The sequence below is a fragment of the Amblyomma mixtum genome, chromosome 5, assembly GCF_055824585.1.
Source record: "Amblyomma mixtum isolate Tamu chromosome 5, ASM5582458v1, whole genome shotgun sequence".
In the NCBI taxonomy this organism is placed as follows: Eukaryota; Metazoa; Arthropoda; class Arachnida; order Ixodida; family Ixodidae; genus Amblyomma; species Amblyomma mixtum.
Genome location: NC_143016.1, coordinates 70,563,698 through 70,582,455, shown reverse-complemented (window position 1 = coordinate 70,582,455; position 18,758 = coordinate 70,563,698). Strand labels below are relative to the sequence as shown.

Here is an 18,758-nt window from a genome sequence, read left to right as displayed (position 1 = left end):
TGCCTCCAGGTTCAGCCCACTCGTATATTTGCACATAGATGCTTGATCGCTAAACTTAGTACATGAATACAATTTGTCAAAATTTTGCACGCGGTAGCTAGGAAATCGAATTATTCGGGTTAACTGGAGGAAAAAATAACGTACCTCAAGAGGATATTTTTATTACTAGCGATTTTCAGCGTATGAACCAGAAAATCTTATGAACTGGGAATGCATCAACGAGGTTCTATTGTATTATAATCAACTCTCTCTGAAATTAACAACAGAAGAAAAGATTCAACCAGAAATAAGGCACGAAACAAGCACAGGGCAACAGAATGGGGCCTCTATCAACAGACAACTGTTGTCACATTTACAAGGCGTTGCATAGAAACACTCAACTTCTGATGTCGAAAACACAACTTGGCACAGCAATATTACTAAGGTTAAAATAAAACAAAGGAAAACAGGGATCGAAGAATGAAGAAACTGCACCCGTTATAGTGAGCGAGGTCTACATCATACAGCATGATAGCGAACTGTCATCAATTCAAACTTCAGCATATTCAACCTGACGTTTCAGTTCCTTCAACATCAAGTGCATTGAGGAGGCTACCCTTAACATGAACTGTGCATTATTCAAACAAATCCTCAGTCCCTTCAAGTTCAAATTATAATGAGTCGCCGATATGAAATTCCACAACAGTCGAATATGCCGCTTGCTCATGAGGGCAATGCCCCTCACCTGGTTTTCGAAGGTCTGTCGGAGAGTGTTGCCAGGGGAAGGCTCCAGCTCATCGTTGTGGGCCTTCTCAATGACGTCTATCACGTCATGCTTGGCCTTCTCAATGGTGTTCTTGATGTCAATGAAAGTCTGCTTGTCGGCGATGGTGTCACCAATACCAATGGTGTGGCCCTCCAGCAGCAGCCACGCATTGACCACCGTCTGAATGTGGCCGTAGAAGGCGCCCGCCACCTCGTGGCCCAGCTCGGCAAACACCACGTGCATCAGGGAGCCCGACGAGGCACCCACTGTCTTTTTGCACACTATGCCGCTGATCAGTTCGCCGTGCTCAATCAGCACCTGCAGCACACATTCAACACGGGGCAGGGCTGTCATTCCAGAGTGTCACAGTGCCTTCTTCCAGCAAGCCCCACTCATCATTCCGCCCGGTTTCCCATTCCACAACACAAAGTCATGAACCATTACAGTGAAGAAACAGAAGAAAAGGAGAGGGATAACTGCGTGAGTAAACCACTGGAATAAGACATGTTGCTGCTCTTGTGGCTCCTCTAGGCATTGTCTGTCTTGCTGGGTGCTACACCCATTTCGATGTGCAACAGCAACAGCATACGCACTGAGCACACTAAGCAGACTTCCACTTCAAGACACAGGCTGATAGAATTCTAAGTTCACCATAGAAATGTGTAAGCTTGGGATTCAGAAAGGATCACATAGATAAAATGCCATTCAAGACAAGATCTACAAACCACTCTAGCTATGGCACAAAACTCCAGCATCAATAGTTGGCCCTACTCCAACAATTTTTGAAAGACAAGCTCATGACAGCATGGAACATACTCCACGTCTCAGCAGTAAAAAAGCATCAAGCACATCACTGACTGAGGAAAGTGCACTACCAATCAGTACTGCGGCAACATATTCAGCCCCTGATGTAGGCTTCATGAAAAAAACCAGAGCTCACCTTGGTGTCGCCAGGGGAGATCCACTTGTAGGGCCCATCATCTTCCTCGTCCGGGTGGGTGCTGTGTGTTCGGATGAGGTTCACATTGCCGGGGATGATCAGTGAGAATATCTGCTTGCCCGTCCACAGGGGCTTGGGCTTGAGGATGGCCGGCATGGGCATCTTGCCATCCCAGATGGGCAGGAACATGAGGATTGTCATCGTCTGGTCCTGCACGTCGCAGGAAATGACAAAGCAAGGCAAGTGTGTCAGGTGTTGGCAGGAGACGAACACCGGAAGTCATATCAACAGACACGCAGCTATACGTTAAACCTACTGAACTAATGCGCTCCACTCTCACAAATAGCAGGTATGCGAGCAGGATACTGGTAGAGGTTGCCAGGCTACATGGGAAAATCTTATAAACCTGTTCAGTATGGTAGTGAACTTTTAAGCAGCAGACCCCAACACAGCCGCATTTCAAGGTATTAAGCTAGTGTTGTCACACTGCTGACTCCAATAGTCAAGTCAACAGGCTACTGAAGTGACCCCCCCCCCCCAAAAAAATAAAACGAAAAAAAGATGCATCCTAAAGAGTATACGTGTGCGTGTAATCTACAAGAGGTGTGTTGCAATATATTTCAACTTGACAAGCTTTCAGCCACATAATATTTAACATTGTTATAACTATGTCATAAACAGTAGTTTTTCTAGCTGGCTACGGCAGGTCAAATGTTCAATGTCCAAAAGCAATGGCAGTGTGCTATCCAGGGTGCAGGGAATGCCCACATAGGGTGCCACTGCCGTGGGGGGGGGGGGGGAATCATGTGACAACCCTGTGCACGTGGTGACCTTGGGCTTACTTTCATCCTGACAAAGGCATGTCTGTGTTATCGTGTGACTGCTAGTACTGATTTTCTACATTGCCAGTTCTGAAATTGCAGTTTTTTGTTTTAAAGAAGTGTTCAGTGATAAAAAGAAGAGGAAGAAAAAACCTTTTCGAGAAAGACGTCCCGCTTGGTCATCTTCCGGACAGCAGTGAGTGTGTCCTGCACAATACCCATGACAGGCTTGTTCGACTGGGGAGTGATGATCTGCCGTGGCACCATGGCCAGCTGCTCCACCTCGGCACGCGTCTCCAGAGACTGTGGCACGTGCAGGTTCATTTCATCCCCATCAAAGTCAGCATTGTACGGTGTTGTCACACTGCGCGAAGGTGGAAAAGAGAAAATGTTGTACACCTGTGAGCAAACTAATGGCTCACTGTTACATAAGGCGCACTTTCTCGACCTTATCTGAGGCCACAGGTAAATTTCTTTTATGAAAGAGTTATGGCTTGGTTTGGTTTATTGGGGTTTAACGTCCCAAAGCGACTCAGGCTATGAGAGACGCCGTAGTGGAGGGCTCCGGAAATTTCGACCACCTGGGGTTCTTTAACGTGCACTGACATCGCACAGCACACGGGCCTCTAGAATTTCGCCTTCATCGAAATTCAGCCGCCGCGGTCGGGATCGAACCCGCATCTTTCGGGTCAGCAGCCGAGCGCCGTAACCACTGAGCCACCTCGGCGGGGCTATGAAAGAGTTATGTACTAATACATTTATGCGTTGAGAGATGTACAGCCTTCGTCAAAAGTTTGGAGCCCAGGGGGGTTTGCTTCTGAGCCTCACTGTGTGGTTCGTAATGCATCTCCAGTGCTCCAAATTTCCTGAAGGTAAGTCCTGCCTCCTCCAATGGGCTGCCGCGAGTGCTTCAGGAGTCCCACTACAAGGCTTAGAAGCAAACCACTTGGGCTCTAAACTTTTGACAAAGACTGTACCAACAAGCCCACACAGAAGCTTTAACGAAGATTAGACTTTATATGCTGATGGTGATGATGTTGAGGCATTACCTTCGGCTACAGGCAGGTACCTGATTGGAAGGTGTCCAGCCAAAGTACTATTAATACAAAGGACAGACCACAGAAGACAACACTCTCTGCTTCAATGCACTTGTTGGCAATGCAGCTTGAAGTCAGCAGCACAATGAAAACATCCCATGGCTGGAGAGACCCTAAGCACCTGTAGTTAGTCTATCGTTTAATGCAAAACATTCACTTAACAGAATCAAGAACCAACCATCCTTTGAAACATTTTTTTAATGTAGATATTTGCACTAGACCAGCACCACTTATGTATTTCAAAATACCATTCCAAATATCCGCAGGGTTTTCTCCCAGGGAAAAAAACTTTTAAGATATTATTTTAAGAAACGATATTACGAAACATAAGGCCATACAGAAATGATCTAGAATGTACAAAGAGTTCATACAAAACAACTCGCAGGCGAATTATACTGCCACACTTACAGCTAGCCAAACTTGCTAGAGAAAAAGCCGCTGTTGACATAACAAAAAGTAACATATTTTAAAAATTTTATCACATCATTATTGAACTGAAATCAGTTTTACTGCAACAATTATGAGTACACCTTTATAGTAAAAAAAAAAAAACAGCACAAACAGAGCTGGAATCATTACCCCTCCAAAACTGAATAAAACGCAATTTTGGTCAACATACCAAGGAATAAGTGAGCAAAGAATCCTATCATTTCTCAAAATTAAGAGTAGAATTTTCAAGAAAAACATTTCAACACAGTTATGGCCCCAAAAGTTAGCTAATATTAAAGAAATAAGTTTTGCTTGGTTTCCGAAATTCATGGCATTTTCAAGACGCTCCAGCTGTGTGCCATGGCACCATGATCTAGCTGCAGCTCTCCCCCATGGCCGTCAGTTTTGCTACAAGGCTACAATCAGAATCAGCCTGCCACTAGTACTGCAGGTTCATAGCTTGCCATGTACACCACACTATCCCAAAGAAAATTTACCATACATAGGCTTCTGATTGCACGTGCCATCCTGTGGCTACTCTTGCAACACCATTACTTTGAGTAACACTAATGGTTAACAACGAGGTCCATTCTAGCATCCCTTCCTCATGTACACTGCAATGATTTCAGTGTCTGTTTGCCAACGGAGTTGACTTGAGGACCCCACTTCTCATCCCTGCCAGTCGAAGCACCCGGCTAAGTTAAAACAAAGAAAAACATACCATGCACGAAGAAACCCATAAAATGCCCAAAGCCCAAACAAAGAGCCAGCCCAAGAGACCCACCTGAGGTTCATTCGAAACGTGGACCAAGGCAGCACCTTGATTTTGTGCCCCATCATGGACATTTTGTGTAGCGTTGGTTGACGATTGAACACAATGATGTCCCCGTCTCGAACATGTCGCTCCACCTGGTTCAAGCAAAAGCAAAGTGGCCAAAGCGAAGATGAGACAAAGGCACAAGAGTGCAATGCAATGGAATGTTTTAAGAGATGGAAGAATCAGAGGTCGGACTCACCCGGTAGCCGCACTGGAGATGCAGGTCGCTGGCTTTGGGGTGAAACCGGAGGTCGATTCTTTCACCATTGTCCCGGATGATGTACTTGGCACCGGGGTACTGGTTGTTGCCTCGTCTCACCAAGTCATGCATCCTGCAAAGAGTCGGTGCGATTCACGCAGTGCTTTGAGTCGCCTGGTATGTCTGACCTTTCTTACACATAACTGAGCCGTGCAAAAATAGCTTAGCTATAAGGAATCGGGAAGAAAACCTGTCCTGCACAATGTGTAATAGCCACAGCAAAATCAAATGTTCCAGGTTAAGAGGAGATAGGCCCAAACCTACAACACCTCAGCAAGAATAGAAACTGTCAAATATTTGGCTCTGACCATCCCAAAGCAATGCCCGCACTACACAGGCACAGTACAGCAGGAGCTCTATAGCAATTTAGACCTCGTCAGGCATGGTACTAAGCACGTTGAGGTTTACTGCATTTTCCTTCCAATGAGATACAAACAACACAGCTTGACCCAAACTTGCGATAACTTTGGCTTGACATGAGCCCTATTTGCAGACTATTAAAAGATTTTGCAGACTTGGGCACCAGTATTAACCATAGATTCAAGTACACTTGGCATAGCCAAGGTTTATGCACTGTCAATACATTGCGCTAGAGCAGCGAACACAATTGCGACAATTACGAAGCACGCCTGGTAGTTCCATTTCAAATCAGTGTAAAATACAGAACTCATACTTCATGTTTTTTTCTCCTCGCAAGTTGGATGCGAACGGTATTGGAGCAGGTTCAAGATGGAAGTGTGTTCTGGAACTAAAACAATGCTGCGAGGAAGACAATGTGACTCAAATGCGCAAAGAACCGAGAAGAATGCTGCATTGTACAAGTCCAACAAACACGTTTTCAGACCTTCCATGCATTATAAACTACCGCATTTACACGCAAATAACACGACTATGAATATAATGCAAGGGGGGGGGGGGGGGGGGGTTCATGACCTGGAGAAAATGAAAAATATATGTATAGGTATATACATAAAATGCGATCACAGTCTGTTCATGTGAACCGCAACCAAAGACTAAGAAAAACGAGGGCAGCGCTCAGAAATATGGAAGCAATGGATACACCTGTATCATCTGAGAGGAAAACTTCAGAAATGCACGCGACATCAGGCACAGCGAAGCCTCAGATGCGTTGGTTCATTCAGACTCCTTGCCATTGCTGTGCCGCACCTTCACGCTGCCCGGTACAGTTTTCATTCGCCAATTCTTTCTTTCGCTACACGCTACACCTTTTCTATTGCCTTCTTTTTCTCAACGGCCTTGCACCGCTCACTTTCCACGTTCCTAGCCACCCCTGTCTTTGCCCATGCGCGCTGCGTAACCCTGAGGCTGTTGCAAAGTCAGCTTCTCCTAGCAGCTCAGGAGTCTGGTAATGAACCTTGCTGCAGCTATCTTATCAGCGATAAAAAAAAAATCACGTTATATTTGAGTAAATACGGTACTTTCTTTCTTCTTTGGGGGGCTGCACGCTTAGACTTTTTACACTTACTTGTCAATGTTGAATGGTGTGACGATTTCAGGAAAGGTAAGATTCTGAGCAATGGAGCGGGGAACGCCGACTTCGTTGATCCGCAAGTTTGGATCCGGCGTGATGACAGTACGGGCCGAGAAGTCCACTCGTTTGCCCATAAGGTTGCCTCGAATGCGCCCTTCTTTGCTCTTGAGTCGCTGCTTGATGGATTTCAGTGGACGGCCAGATTTTTGCATGGCCTGAAAGACAGACATGCATGCACTCATCACTAAAAAAGCCTCTGCGAGAGAAGCTACACAGATGTTGATCATAGACAACAGCAAGATCTTCAAGAACGATGGCACGAAAGGAAGCAAATATCAAAGCTTCGTGCCCCAACAATAATTCACACCGATCTACCTACAGGGCCCTATTTTATGCTTTCCCATGCCCATGACTTTGTATGTTTGTAAGCAACTCTTGTGGCAGCAGTTTTATTTGCTAAAGCAATCTTCACTGAAAGAATAATGAAGACGCCTGAAGCTTCACTGTTCGGCACAATGTTTAAGTCAGCAAAGCATCATCTGGTCATTTATGCATCTTATGGATCTCTTCACAGCCCCATTTTTGTTCCGCAGCTGCAGTTTTCTATAGCTTGTCATAATTATTTCACAGATGCTTCTGTTCGCACTTAAAGAACAACGTACCTGCTTCATAAAAACATCAAGAAAACAAGCAACCATGGGGAAAGGAACAGCAGGGTCATGTTGGATCCCATAGGTAGACCTACCCTGGGCAGACCGGGCATTTCATTGTCGACCAGTGTCGCAACATGGAACTGAAGCATCTTGATGTTCTCAGCAATGATGTGTGCAGCTGCTCCACTTTGCTCGTTGCGTATCAGCTCATTGTTGGCCTTGACAATGTCAGCAAGTTTGTGTGTCAAGTCATCCTGCATGCCGATACCAAAAAGACTGAGTTTTCAAACACAACACAGGAGCATAGTTTTAAAAGAATAAAAGAAGCAATACATATATAATGCACAAGTTCTTAAAGAGCACGCACAAATGCAGACTACGAGTTCCTGACGAGCAGAGCCAGGAACCACCAGTAGCGATAAATACTTTTGACCGGAACCGTGCATATTCCTATCTAAGAGTTTTAAGAAAAGTGTCATAGTCTTGACAAACCAAGGGTCAACAATAGCAGGCATGGAATGGAAAGATTTGACTAGGCTCACATTTACAAACTATTATCTAATTTTGTCTAGAGACCTTCAATATCCACCAGCTCTTCTCGAATTCCCGTTTTCCACGACAATATTAGCCTTACATCAACTCTAACTACCAGCCTTAACTGCTGATCTGCAAAGTTATCCTTTAGTTTCTGCTGTGAATTCAGCGCAATGATCTCAGTAACACGTGCAAGATAAGCATAGTTTGTAATAAGGCTAGTGAGAACATGGACAGTGCTCACATCAGATGTGTGGCTTGATATGCATGTCATGCTGAAAATGAGAAGTAAGAATGTCACAGTTTCATAAACCCACTCAGAATATAGTGGGAGGAAACGTGGCCTCTTTTCCTGAACAATCCAATATTTCAGTCCCCCACTCCTTTCCTTGCTTAATTTCCACCGCAGAAGCCCTGTAGCAAAAAAGTACTTTGCAAAACAGCACTGCATTAAGGGGGGACCCTGGTCTTTAAAAGAAAATTTTATTAATCTAGTTATAGTTATAAAATTTTCAGGCCACATGTATTTTTGCGCACTGATTTTAGATATGCCATTTAATTTCATGTAAAACAATTCCTTGAGCACTTGTGCAATTTTTATGCAAGTATTTCGCGGAAAGTTCTGAAGAAAATTTGCTGCAGGAAACTCACTGAAATGCATGCCATTGGATTCTCTTGACACCAAGGAATGCAATAAGGGTAAAATTATCATCTTGGCTATCATAGAACTTGAGTTATAGGGTACTGAAGCTGCCAATTCAGAAACAGGAATACATACTTTTCTTCTCATTTCTGAAGCGACAACTTCAAAACCCTATAACTCAGGTTCTATGATAGCCAGGATGATAATTTTACCCTTATTGCATTCCTTGTTGTCAAGAGAACCCAATGACATGCATTTCAGTGAGTTTCCTGCAGCAAATTTTCTGCAAAACTTTCCGCAAAATAGTGGCATAAAAATTGCACAAGTGCTCAAGGAATTGCTTTACACGAAATTAAATGACATATCTAGAATCAGCACAGAAAAATACATGTGGCCTGAAAATTTCATAACTGTGACTTCATTAATAAAATTTTTTTTTTCGAGACCAGGGTCCTCCTTTAAAAGTGACAGCAAAGCAGAAAAGGAATGCACCTGGTTGCGAGCAGAGCCAAACATGACGACGGCGGGTCGCACAGCAAGTGGGGGCACAGGCAGCACTGTGACCACCATCCAGTCGGGCTTGGCATAGCGAGGGTCCATGCCCAGAATCACGCACTCCTCCTCGGACACGTGCTTGAAGATCTCCCAGACTCGCTCTGCTGTGAGCACAATTTTCTTCTCCTGCGAGTCTTCGTTGATGTGCTTCCACTCTGCAGTCAGGTCAAGTCCACTCCGCCGGATGCTTGGCTGATACCGGCCACAGCCTCCGTGGCCCTGAATGGAATGCACACAGGTCAGACCCCATTAACACCGTGAGGAAAACTAATGATAAACTGATACCTCGCAAACTTTAATATCCAGCACAGCTTATGCAAGTATTATTGTGTTACTTTTTCAGTTAAACAGGACTGATGCGTCGTACAGCTGGTTTAGTTGCTGATCAAAACCGGACGATGCATAAGAGACCTCTACAAAGACACTTTTTTTATTTCAGCATGTTCACTGTTGTGCCATGACTTTATTTGTGGCTGCCCATTCCCACTGAAACTTCTGGTGACTTACATAACAAAAGCTAAGTGAGTGACAGGGTGAAGTGTGTCACATGCTGGATGATGCACTGGTGCTCATGCTGATAATGAAGACGATGAAAAACATTTTATTCAATAAAAAGAGCTGCTCGTGCAGTGTGTTTTCATGTGGCTGCCTTTGAAACAGTGTTCCCTCAATTGCTTTCACTCTTCCCACTCGGTTCAACTACATTAAAACCCTACCATTTACGACATGAAAAACAGCACGATAAGCCAAAATTAGAAAGCCAACAAAAAAGCAACACGACAGGCCAACGTTCATGTAATTTTGCGTTCGCACGCTGATAGAATTTAGGCAAAAACTCCGTCATTTTTTACTGCTTGCAAGCGTAACATGAGAAATGGCGAGATTGCAGATTTTTCAAACCAGTATTTTTCTCGACAAAGTGATTCTTCCGAACTTCATGGATTTTTCGAGCTGTCCAATTAGTCGGGACCATTTTTGAGTCCCGCCAAGTCTGAAAAAGCGGTCGGCAACTGTATCAGCTCTGCTGCTCCAAAAGGAAATGCCTGAAAAAGGGGACAGCGGGACAAACCTGCTTTTTGTTGGTGTCCTCCTGGACCTGACTGTCAGGCCCCAGCTTGGTGTCGATCTCGTCGCCTCCCTCGCAGATGTTCTTGCCCTTGCAAAGGTCGTAGACAAACGCCAGACGCTTCCGCGGCTGCCCCTTTGTCTTGCCTATAATCTCCTTGATTTTGGGGTTGTTCTGCAGGCAGTGAGAACAGGAGGCAGAATGATGAAAAACTTCCGCAAAGTAGCCACACTTCAACACCACAGAGACCAACAATTAACATAAAGTACCGAACGAAAAAAGGCAGTTTAACGCCTGCTTTAGCTAGGCCCTATTTCCTCCAGTTCCTCCCACATAAAACGCCTTATTTTCAAACCATTTCAGAACATGAGCCAGAAATTGAAGTTAAGATTAGAAATCAGTAAACGAACTTGCAGACAAGGTCTAATTTAGACATGAAACTTTTCCAGCAATAGGCACCATGGCAAGTTTCAGCTTAGCCCTGTCTTATTACAAAAAATAACTTGATTTTAAAGAGTTATTATTGGATGGTTTTTAATGAATAGCAACACGCATACCCAGGAAAGGAAAGGACATTTGAGAGAACCCTTACAAAAAATATGGAATGCTGGTTCTCAGACAAAACTAAAGTGAACTTGAAAAAAAATATCTGTGCATCTTCGAAAGAAAACAGCAATTAGTAAACTCCATAGAGCAAAAAGTTCACCCAATTATGCCTACTGAATAATGGGGCAATAATGAACCTATATACAAAAAACACTTTCAGGTATAATAACCGCAGTCTTAGAAAGAAGTCGCTACTGTTTAACCTGCTTAACAATTTGGCAAAAATACAGAAGGCATTTTTCTACTCAACTTTGCAGTGACTGTAACAACACTCAAATCTGGCCCTATTTTTCTCTTCAGCTCATTTTTTTTTTTTTTACAGATATGCCACCACAATTAAATCGAGCAAAGAGGAAGACAGTTTTTGAAACACACGAGATGGTGCACAGTGAAAAAAAGTCAACACCTATTACTCACAAGGGATTATTAGTAACCAGTCACAACAGATGGCCAAGCAAGACCAAGTTATATTCAAGAATTAATGCCCCTTACAACACCTCCAACTCTACTTTATACAGCCCTAAGCTGCATGCACCATACTGCCTATACAGCTACAGCAAATAATTGGCACGCACGGGGCTGACGAGTAGCTTGGAGCAGTAGAAGCAGACACATCGCAGGATCTTGATGGCCTTGGTGAGAAAGCCACAGTGAAAGACTGGCTTGGCCAGGTCGATGTGTCCAAAGTGACCAGGACACTCGGTCATGTTGCCGGCACATGTCTGGCAGCGGGAGGTGCGGTCAATGACCCCCTGCCGGGGATCCATGAGTCCCCCCAGCTTGGGACGGCCGCCCTCATAGATCTCGGGGTACCTGATGCCCCCCTCAGTCACTGACATACGCCGCTGCAAGGAGATGGAAGAAAACACGTGACCACATGAGTGAAAAACAATAGCACGTGTAAAAATATTGATGCTGATTCAGCAGCATGAAGCAACTGTTAAACTGTTTCGAGCTGAGCTGCCTCATGTACACAACTCCCATGCAAGACCTCTAAATGCCAGGTTATTTCATCCCTCTTCATACACCTGGCTTGCACTGATCTCACAGTGGCCGCCCTGTTTAACACCAGAGGTGCTGTAAAAACCTGCGAGTTTTTCTCATCTGCACATCACCACCTGCTCTGACCTAATCGTGGAAGCTATGTCCTACGCTCAATCATGATGCCTGTGATACCCTGTGCAACCTATGTTAACTAAATCATAAACTTACTGTTTATTCACACAAAATTTAGAAGAGCTAGCAGAAGCCTTTAGCTAACAGCGCTCTATTTCATACTAATTCATACAAATTCAAGGGGTTATGAGGTTGAGGACTCCAGCCTGACATGTACACGGCAATCTTCCTTCATGCAAAGGTTACTGCAGCAACAATCATAAATATGATACCAAGACTGTTATATGTGTCAATAATTCACTCACAGGATAAACCAATACAAAACTAATTCTTCAAGGACACATCATCTTTTTTCTTGCAAATGCACAAATGAAATAGATTGAGGTAGTGCATTTGAAGTCTGCGACTGATGAAATAACTGAAGTCCTGCAAGGAATTTTCGTGGAATTTGGCTTGCCCTATGCTACTGTCCAACAACAGCCCGCAGCTTTGGAGTGCAGTCATGGCACGGTTCTTACAGCAGAACCACATGCGCCATCTCAGGACAACCCCTTAACACCCAAAGTCCAAAGGGCTGAAAAAAAAAAAATCCAAGTTGGTACCCTGCACGGTAGCATCAATATGTTCCTGCTGTGGTACAGAGTTATACCCAGGTCAGTTTCAACCCTTGAACCAGGTTATGGGCCGACTTTCCGATGAAGGGACAAAGAGCGGAGATCGAGTCACCACCCCTGACCCCTGCTAAACAGCCTTTCTCGATGGGAATGCTTGCCTGGTCATGCAGTACAACCCATCTGGCAAATGGTGGTTACTTAGCACCATGACAGCAACTTCGGGTAGCCATTTTGTCACAGAGGAATTTTCTGTAGCGCAGCAGCGTTGATATATCAACCAGATTTGGAATCGGGAGGCGTCTACCCCAGTTCAGGCCTCTTTGAGTGAGCCTCCAGGAACATTGATGAGCAATGCCAGTACAACTGTACACCAGGTATCCCTGACCTGTCGAATCATGCCAATGGAACCCTACCTCCAGCAGTGGACCTACCCTGGTGCACTGGCTCATGTACGAGGAAGCCTCTAGAATGCATAGCATTTTAGAGGGGAGTGTGTAACGCCACCGCGGCCCTGTCTTATTCAATTTTTGTGTAACGCCCCCGCAGCCCTGTCTTATTCAATTTTCGTTGGAGTGCATTGCTGTGAACAAAGCGCATTTTTTGCACAACAGTCTTGGTCCTATGGTGTGTAATAACTGCAGACTAACAACAGTCAGATTTGCTTTAAAGAGTTATCACAATGGCATACTGGTGATACTGAAAAAACGTTAATAAAGCGAAATTGCAAAGTTTGTTCACATTAACTATATATAACCACTCAACTATAATAGACTGTCAATAGACCAATGACAACAACACATAAAGCAGAAGCAGAAGCATAAAGCAGGAATGAGCCATACAATGATTATACACCAATATTCATTTTAATGTATACAACAGGTAAATGTGTAACACCGACTTGCCATTTATCACAACCATCATGTAGTAGTTTGACGGTTGCATAGCAGAATTTATTGCAACAAGCATAACTACACCCGTTCAAGCCATTAAAAATCCTGATAACAAGCACTATGCACCCGAACGATCAATTAATATTGCCAGCACTTCTCGAACATCGCTTGCTGAACAGGCCTACTTGTTTTATTGAACATTATCAAACCTAACTACGTGTTGATCGCCCTGAACACACGCAGCAGTCTAATTAGAACTTTAGTAAAAAAAGTTTACTAGCTCACGACAGGTTATAAATGAGGCTTTAACTTGATTCCCCAGTTCAAGGACGTTGGCTACCGGATATTACCTCAAGGCCGGGCATACCGTATCGTAGTGTCAATAACTCCACAGATGTAAAATGAACGTCCTGCCTTCGCTAGATGAAAAATAGAACACAGCCAGCACCATGCGTTCTTTAAGGTCTCAACGCACAGCAAGCGCTGAACTTGCGTTCATGCATTCGCCAAAGTGTGCCGTCAGCAGCTGTTGCAGGTAGAGCACATTGTGCGCATTTAGCCCGTAATGTGACAACACTGAGCCTGTTTTCTCCAGTAATTAGTCAATTCGGCAGTTTTCGGTGCCGAACGTGCAACCAATGATCAGCGTCTCATGTGACAACTGTTAAGACGCTTTGGAATGCGTCCTACAAAGCCCTGATTAGGCAACTTTGTAATACCATACAGCATTTGAGCACGCTCCGCGCACTGACAACTTTACGTTTTGTTATTGTTCGATCGAAGCGCGACCACAGTGTGACAGACAACCATCGCTTTGTAAGTGTGACACGCGCGAGCAAGCTTGGCACTTCCTAAAAAGAAAAGTCACAACTACGTACTATTTCATCAGGGCTGAGGATGCCGAACTGCACCCTTTTCACCTCCCGCAAGGGAGCCTTCGAGTCGGAGGTCACGATCTGCGACATCGTAGTCCGCTAATTCCGACAACAAACTACGATTATTTCACCAACACAGGCAAATAATGCGATGCGTCACACATTTGCACTTTGCTCCGCCATTTTGGAGCGTTTCAGCGCCTGCTCCAGCCGGCTGTGTGCCGCTTTATATAGCGTTTGGCTCGACGGGGTTCTCTAGCTTGACCAAACGGCCCAATCGGGTCTTGGCTCAAAGAAACGAACAGCATCCTCAAATATCGATGTAAATTCTCTTTTACCACATGATTTTCTGGGTTTAACATATATATTTATTTATAATTTTTGTTTTCAAAACTTTTAACACCGCTGACATAAGAACATGAGCCTATCGATGTCAACATTTAAAACCGGAATATTTGAATGTGCAAAACCGCGCATTGTGTGTTTGGGTAACTATTTGGCAACGGACAGCTTCAAACTACATGAAAATGCTCAGTTGGCAGTAAAATCACATTCGCCTCACCGGTGATCCACACAATATTTCTAAGAACGCTTCCTGCTGTCGATTCGACATTCGGCGACACGCGAGCGCATCGTCAGCCTACCCGAGCGCGTTCACAAGCACGCGCTGTGCATGGAACAGTTCGAAGTTTTGCTAGTTACGCCAGACGCACAGTATCGGTCGCTTTAACCTAATTTCGCTTTAATCGGTTCGCTTATATGTCCGCGTTTATGTTCCAGAATGTGCCGCGTAGTGGCTTTATTCTTGTTCACGAGTATCTGCATCATGCCGACCGTGGCCCAGCAACACATCCGCTTCAGCAACTGTACAGGTGCGGCTGCGTATACAAATAGTATGCGTTCAGAAGAGTGCTTTTGTATCAATCTTTCCTAAAGATAGCTATATCGGCATGGAACATTTTCCACGCAGGTTCGTGAAATGTGCGCAAACTCATTATTGCCGCTGCATCGTTTATATCAGCGCGAACTGCGGGGCTGGCTACATGCATATATTAATTTTACAAGTTTATGATGTGTGCGCGACAAATCGTGCGATACTGGGAGGAACGGACACAGAAAGGTGTTGTCCTAAGACTTATACGCATGTATGCAATAGAGGGAGGTTCTCACGTGAAGAAATATACACGCGTAGTTTTAGCAGAGCGTGGATACACAGTGCGTGGATACTGAATCTGGCATGCGCCTATGCATGGCGGGCAACCACGGATCGAAAGAGGGCGGCGAAGCCATCCGGTCCCTTGTGGTGAGCCCGTGCAACAGCAACCCGTGCGTCGTGCCGGCCGGTTCCAGCATCAACATTTCCTTTGAGCTACTCTCCAGTGAGTTGGTTGGCCACTTTGAGTTCCTCAGCATACACCCAGCTGCACTATTGCTCGTTGACAATTCTTACACGTACACGTCTGCCGAGCGCCGGCTGATCGAACAACATTCCTAGTCACTGGATTAGTTACATTAACGTCGAGTTAACTGTGAGATTAATCAATTGTAAACTAGTTATGATGAAATTTCATCAGGTTTTTATTGGTGGAACCTGAAGAACATGAAAAGTCATTGCTGCTCTTAAAGATAACCACCAGTTAATATTATAAAATCAGCTGCTACGTAACAAACGTTTGTATGTTTCACATATATTTCAGACCAGAACAGCTCTTTCGTGCGCCTGGACCCCCGTGTGCGTCTGCTTGGCCTTGAGTTGCCAATCCCAGGTGTCGAGAGGGACGCCTGCAAGCTCATGGCCACCAACATCACCTGCCCGATTTCCGAGAAACAGCTTGTTCGCGGCACCGTGCCTGTGCACGTGTACAACTTCGTGCCACCGGTACGACCACGACCGTGCCACACAGACAGAGTGAACCATGTTACCACTAGCTAATCAGACACCCCGGCACAATGAACCGCAGGCGCACTGAATGAACGGGCCAGACTCAATGCCTGGGCGCTCTCCTTTTCCCACTAAATCTTGTTAGGGATGACAAGGCTCCTAGCAGGCACAAGCGCACTAAATTAGGTCAGGTGGTGTAGCTTACTTAGAAACAAAGCAGCTAACACGATAGAAGCAGGACTCACTTGCATGTCTATACGGTGACAGCTTGTATGGTGACACGCATGGTGTCAGCTCGTTCTTAAAGCAAAAAAACAGTTACTCCTTTTGAGTGACTTTACAGCCACACTTGCAAATTGAAACGAGTGCCTATGTTTAGGTTGCACAAATATAATTTTAGCAGCCTCTCTAAAGGCTGGCTGCTGCCAAAGTTACGCAAGAACTGTGAAGCCTGTGTTTGTTGTACTATATGCATGCACTTGCAGCAAACAAATCTTCTGATGACAATGCAATTCTTAGCTGCCTCATTGGAATGATGATTAAGCAATAAAATAAATAGATGCGTACAACTGCAGTCTGACATAGGCAGATAGGTTATGGCCAAGCTGCCCTAGCAGTAGCAGCTACAGCTTAGGAAAAAGCACCAGGTTGTGAGCATTGCAAGCAGAATTAACATCTCCACTGTCGTCATCTGCAGGTCACGGCTGTGACAATTTGGCGGGTATACGGCAACAACGGACTCATGGCTTGTGGAACCACTACTGTGGCTGTAACCAGACCATGAGTATCCGACAGCCCACATCAGATTGCCTATGGGCAGCGATTGCATCGGAAGGACGATTCTTTGCCTAGCAAGGTGTATTTTATTGCAGAATAAACACTTTTTACTCATCTGTATACCAGACGGTCCACAAAGGTGAGGCCGCAGACGAGCCAAGTGAACCATGCAATTATAATACAAGCACAGCACAAGCAATGGCAGAAAACTACAGAACCACTGTGAGATCACCTACTAACAGTGTTGGAAGTTGAGCGTGTAGCCTTTCTGAAGCAGTCGTGCACTAATGTACACAAGTCAGTGAGACAGCAAAACAGCTTTAAATGATACAACGGGAGGATGCATCACACCTGCTTGTGTAGATGAAAAGTACAATTTGATGCTCAAATTCCTCTTTTAAAGAATGAACACGCATTGCCTTTTTTTTACGATATGATACATACAAAGGATTACATAGGAACAAGCGTATTCAAAGTGAATGCATGCCATTGTGTGCAGTCCCATAGGACGAGCCAAGTTCTTAATGCTGTGGACAGTTAAAATTTAACAGGAGTAAATCTTTAGGCTAAAGCATTTCAGAGGCAAAATCGCACATAGAAGCAGTGCTAGGAAAGGATGATTCATGAGTAAATTCGCCCTTTTTATTAGCCGTGCCCATCATTCACAAAGATGAAAAAAAAAACGCAGACACACACAAAAAGAGAACTATCAAATGCCTTAGAACATTAATGAAGAACCACACACAATATTTTTGCACTCATACTGTGATGCACGTTGCAGCGTAATGAAAAATAATGTGAAATGTATGTCAACACTTGACTTTCACGGCTTGGCAGCAGCAAAACAGGAAAATAAGCTCCATACTTATTACCATGAATATGAGAATGTGGAACTTCAGTTTGGACTGAATACAAACCAAATAGTGACAAATGGTGAAAAAGCCGCATGTGAATCAAAGCATGAAAACTGCTGCACATGAAGTGCTAGAAAACAAACTGTAGTGTAGGACGTCTTCGAAGGCGCTGTGTCGCGAACGGCTAGCTGTACCGGCTCAGTTCAGTCCAGAGGCAGCGATCAGCGCACACGCACGAGCATCGGCACCGTTGTCTTCATCATCTTCTTCCTTAAGCCAGCTGCCGAGAGTTTGGGAGCCAAAGGCCTGTCTTACAACTGCCCCCCAGGCGAAAAGGCGCCATCCTGGCGGCCTAGGGTGATGTGACGACGGCGGGGTCATAGTAGGGTTTGAGGCGGTTGATGTGGACAATTTCACGGCCTTGGGGACGATGATCAGTAGACGGTGTAAGGGGTTCGATGAGGTAGTTGACGGGGGATGTCTGCTTAAGAATGTGGTAGGGGCCCTGGTACTTGCTGAGAAGTTTGGAGGAAAGGCCGGGACTGGAGGAAGGAACCCAGAGCCAGACCAAAGAGTCAGGAAGATAAGTGGGAAGAAGTGCAGAGGGATTACGGGTGCTTTTCTGCCGCTGCTGGGCGTGTGAAGCGAAAGAGCGGGCAAGCTGGCGGCATTCTTTGGCATAAGTGGCGGCTTGAGAAAGAGTAGTAAATTCAGAAGCGTCAGGGCGGTATGGGAGAATGGTGTCCATTGTGCAAGAAGGCTCATGGCCGTAGACGGGAAAGTATGGAGAGAATCCGGTGGTGGCTTGAGCAGCGGAGTTATAAGCATAGGTGACGAAAGGTAGAACGCGGTCCCAGTTGCAGTGATCGGAAGCTACATACATGGCCAGCATGTCACCAAGAGTGCGGTTAAAATGCTCAACCAGGCCATTTGTCTGCGGATGGTAGGCGGAGGTGGTGCGGTGGACGATGTTGCATTCCTGAAGGAGAGCTTCTACAACTTCAGATAGAAAGGCCGGATCTCTATCACTGAGCAACTCTTTGGGAGCACCACGGCGAAGAATGATGCAATGGAGGATGAAGGATGCAATGTC

General features: G+C 45.1%; 2 protein-coding genes across 2 annotated transcripts in view; one reads left to right on the top strand and one right to left on the bottom strand.

Moving 5' to 3' along the window:
- Positions 1–14,373, bottom strand: part of Polr2A (RNA polymerase II subunit RpII215) — a 28,650-nt gene extending 14,277 nt beyond the window's left edge. Inside the window, exons 1-11 of the mRNA XM_089544948.1 lie at positions 14,156–14,373; positions 11,233–11,502; positions 10,055–10,225; positions 8,923–9,204; positions 7,346–7,507; positions 6,595–6,815; positions 5,049–5,181; positions 4,817–4,941; positions 2,660–2,870; positions 1,686–1,895; positions 725–1,063 (exon numbers count right to left, since the gene is read on the bottom strand). Coding sequence (XP_089401074.1) covers positions 725–1,063; positions 1,686–1,895; positions 2,660–2,870; positions 4,817–4,941; positions 5,049–5,181; positions 6,595–6,815; positions 7,346–7,507; positions 8,923–9,204; positions 10,055–10,225; positions 11,233–11,502; positions 14,156–14,242 — 2,211 coding nt within the window. The 5' untranslated portion in view covers positions 14,243–14,373. The remainder of the gene's footprint in view (positions 1–724; positions 1,064–1,685; positions 1,896–2,659; positions 2,871–4,816; positions 4,942–5,048; positions 5,182–6,594; positions 6,816–7,345; positions 7,508–8,922; positions 9,205–10,054; positions 10,226–11,232; positions 11,503–14,155) is intronic.
- Positions 14,374–14,640: 267 nt separating this feature from the next.
- Positions 14,641–16,887, top strand: LOC149342590 (mite group 2 allergen-like Ixo r 2). Its single transcript, XM_089544951.1, has 4 exons — positions 14,641–15,024; positions 15,427–15,531; positions 15,850–16,031; positions 16,732–16,887. The coding sequence occupies exons 1-4, from the start codon at positions 14,934–14,936 to the stop codon at positions 16,816–16,818; spliced, it is 465 nt and encodes a 154-aa protein (XP_089401077.1). The 5' UTR covers positions 14,641–14,933; the 3' UTR covers positions 16,819–16,887.
- Positions 16,888–18,758: the final 1,871 nt, after the last annotated feature.

Coding starts and splice junctions, on each gene's coding strand:
- LOC149342590 (XM_089544951.1), top strand. CDS start 14,934: ATGTGCCGCGTAGTGGCTTTATTCTTGTTCACGAGTATCTGCATCATG. Junction 15,532..15,849: donor TTCCTTTGAGCTACTCTCCA/GTGAGTTGGTTG, acceptor CATATATTTCAG/ACCAGAACAGCTCTTTCGTG. Junction 16,032..16,731: donor TGTACAACTTCGTGCCACCG/GTACGACCACGA, acceptor CGTCATCTGCAG/GTCACGGCTGTGACAATTTG.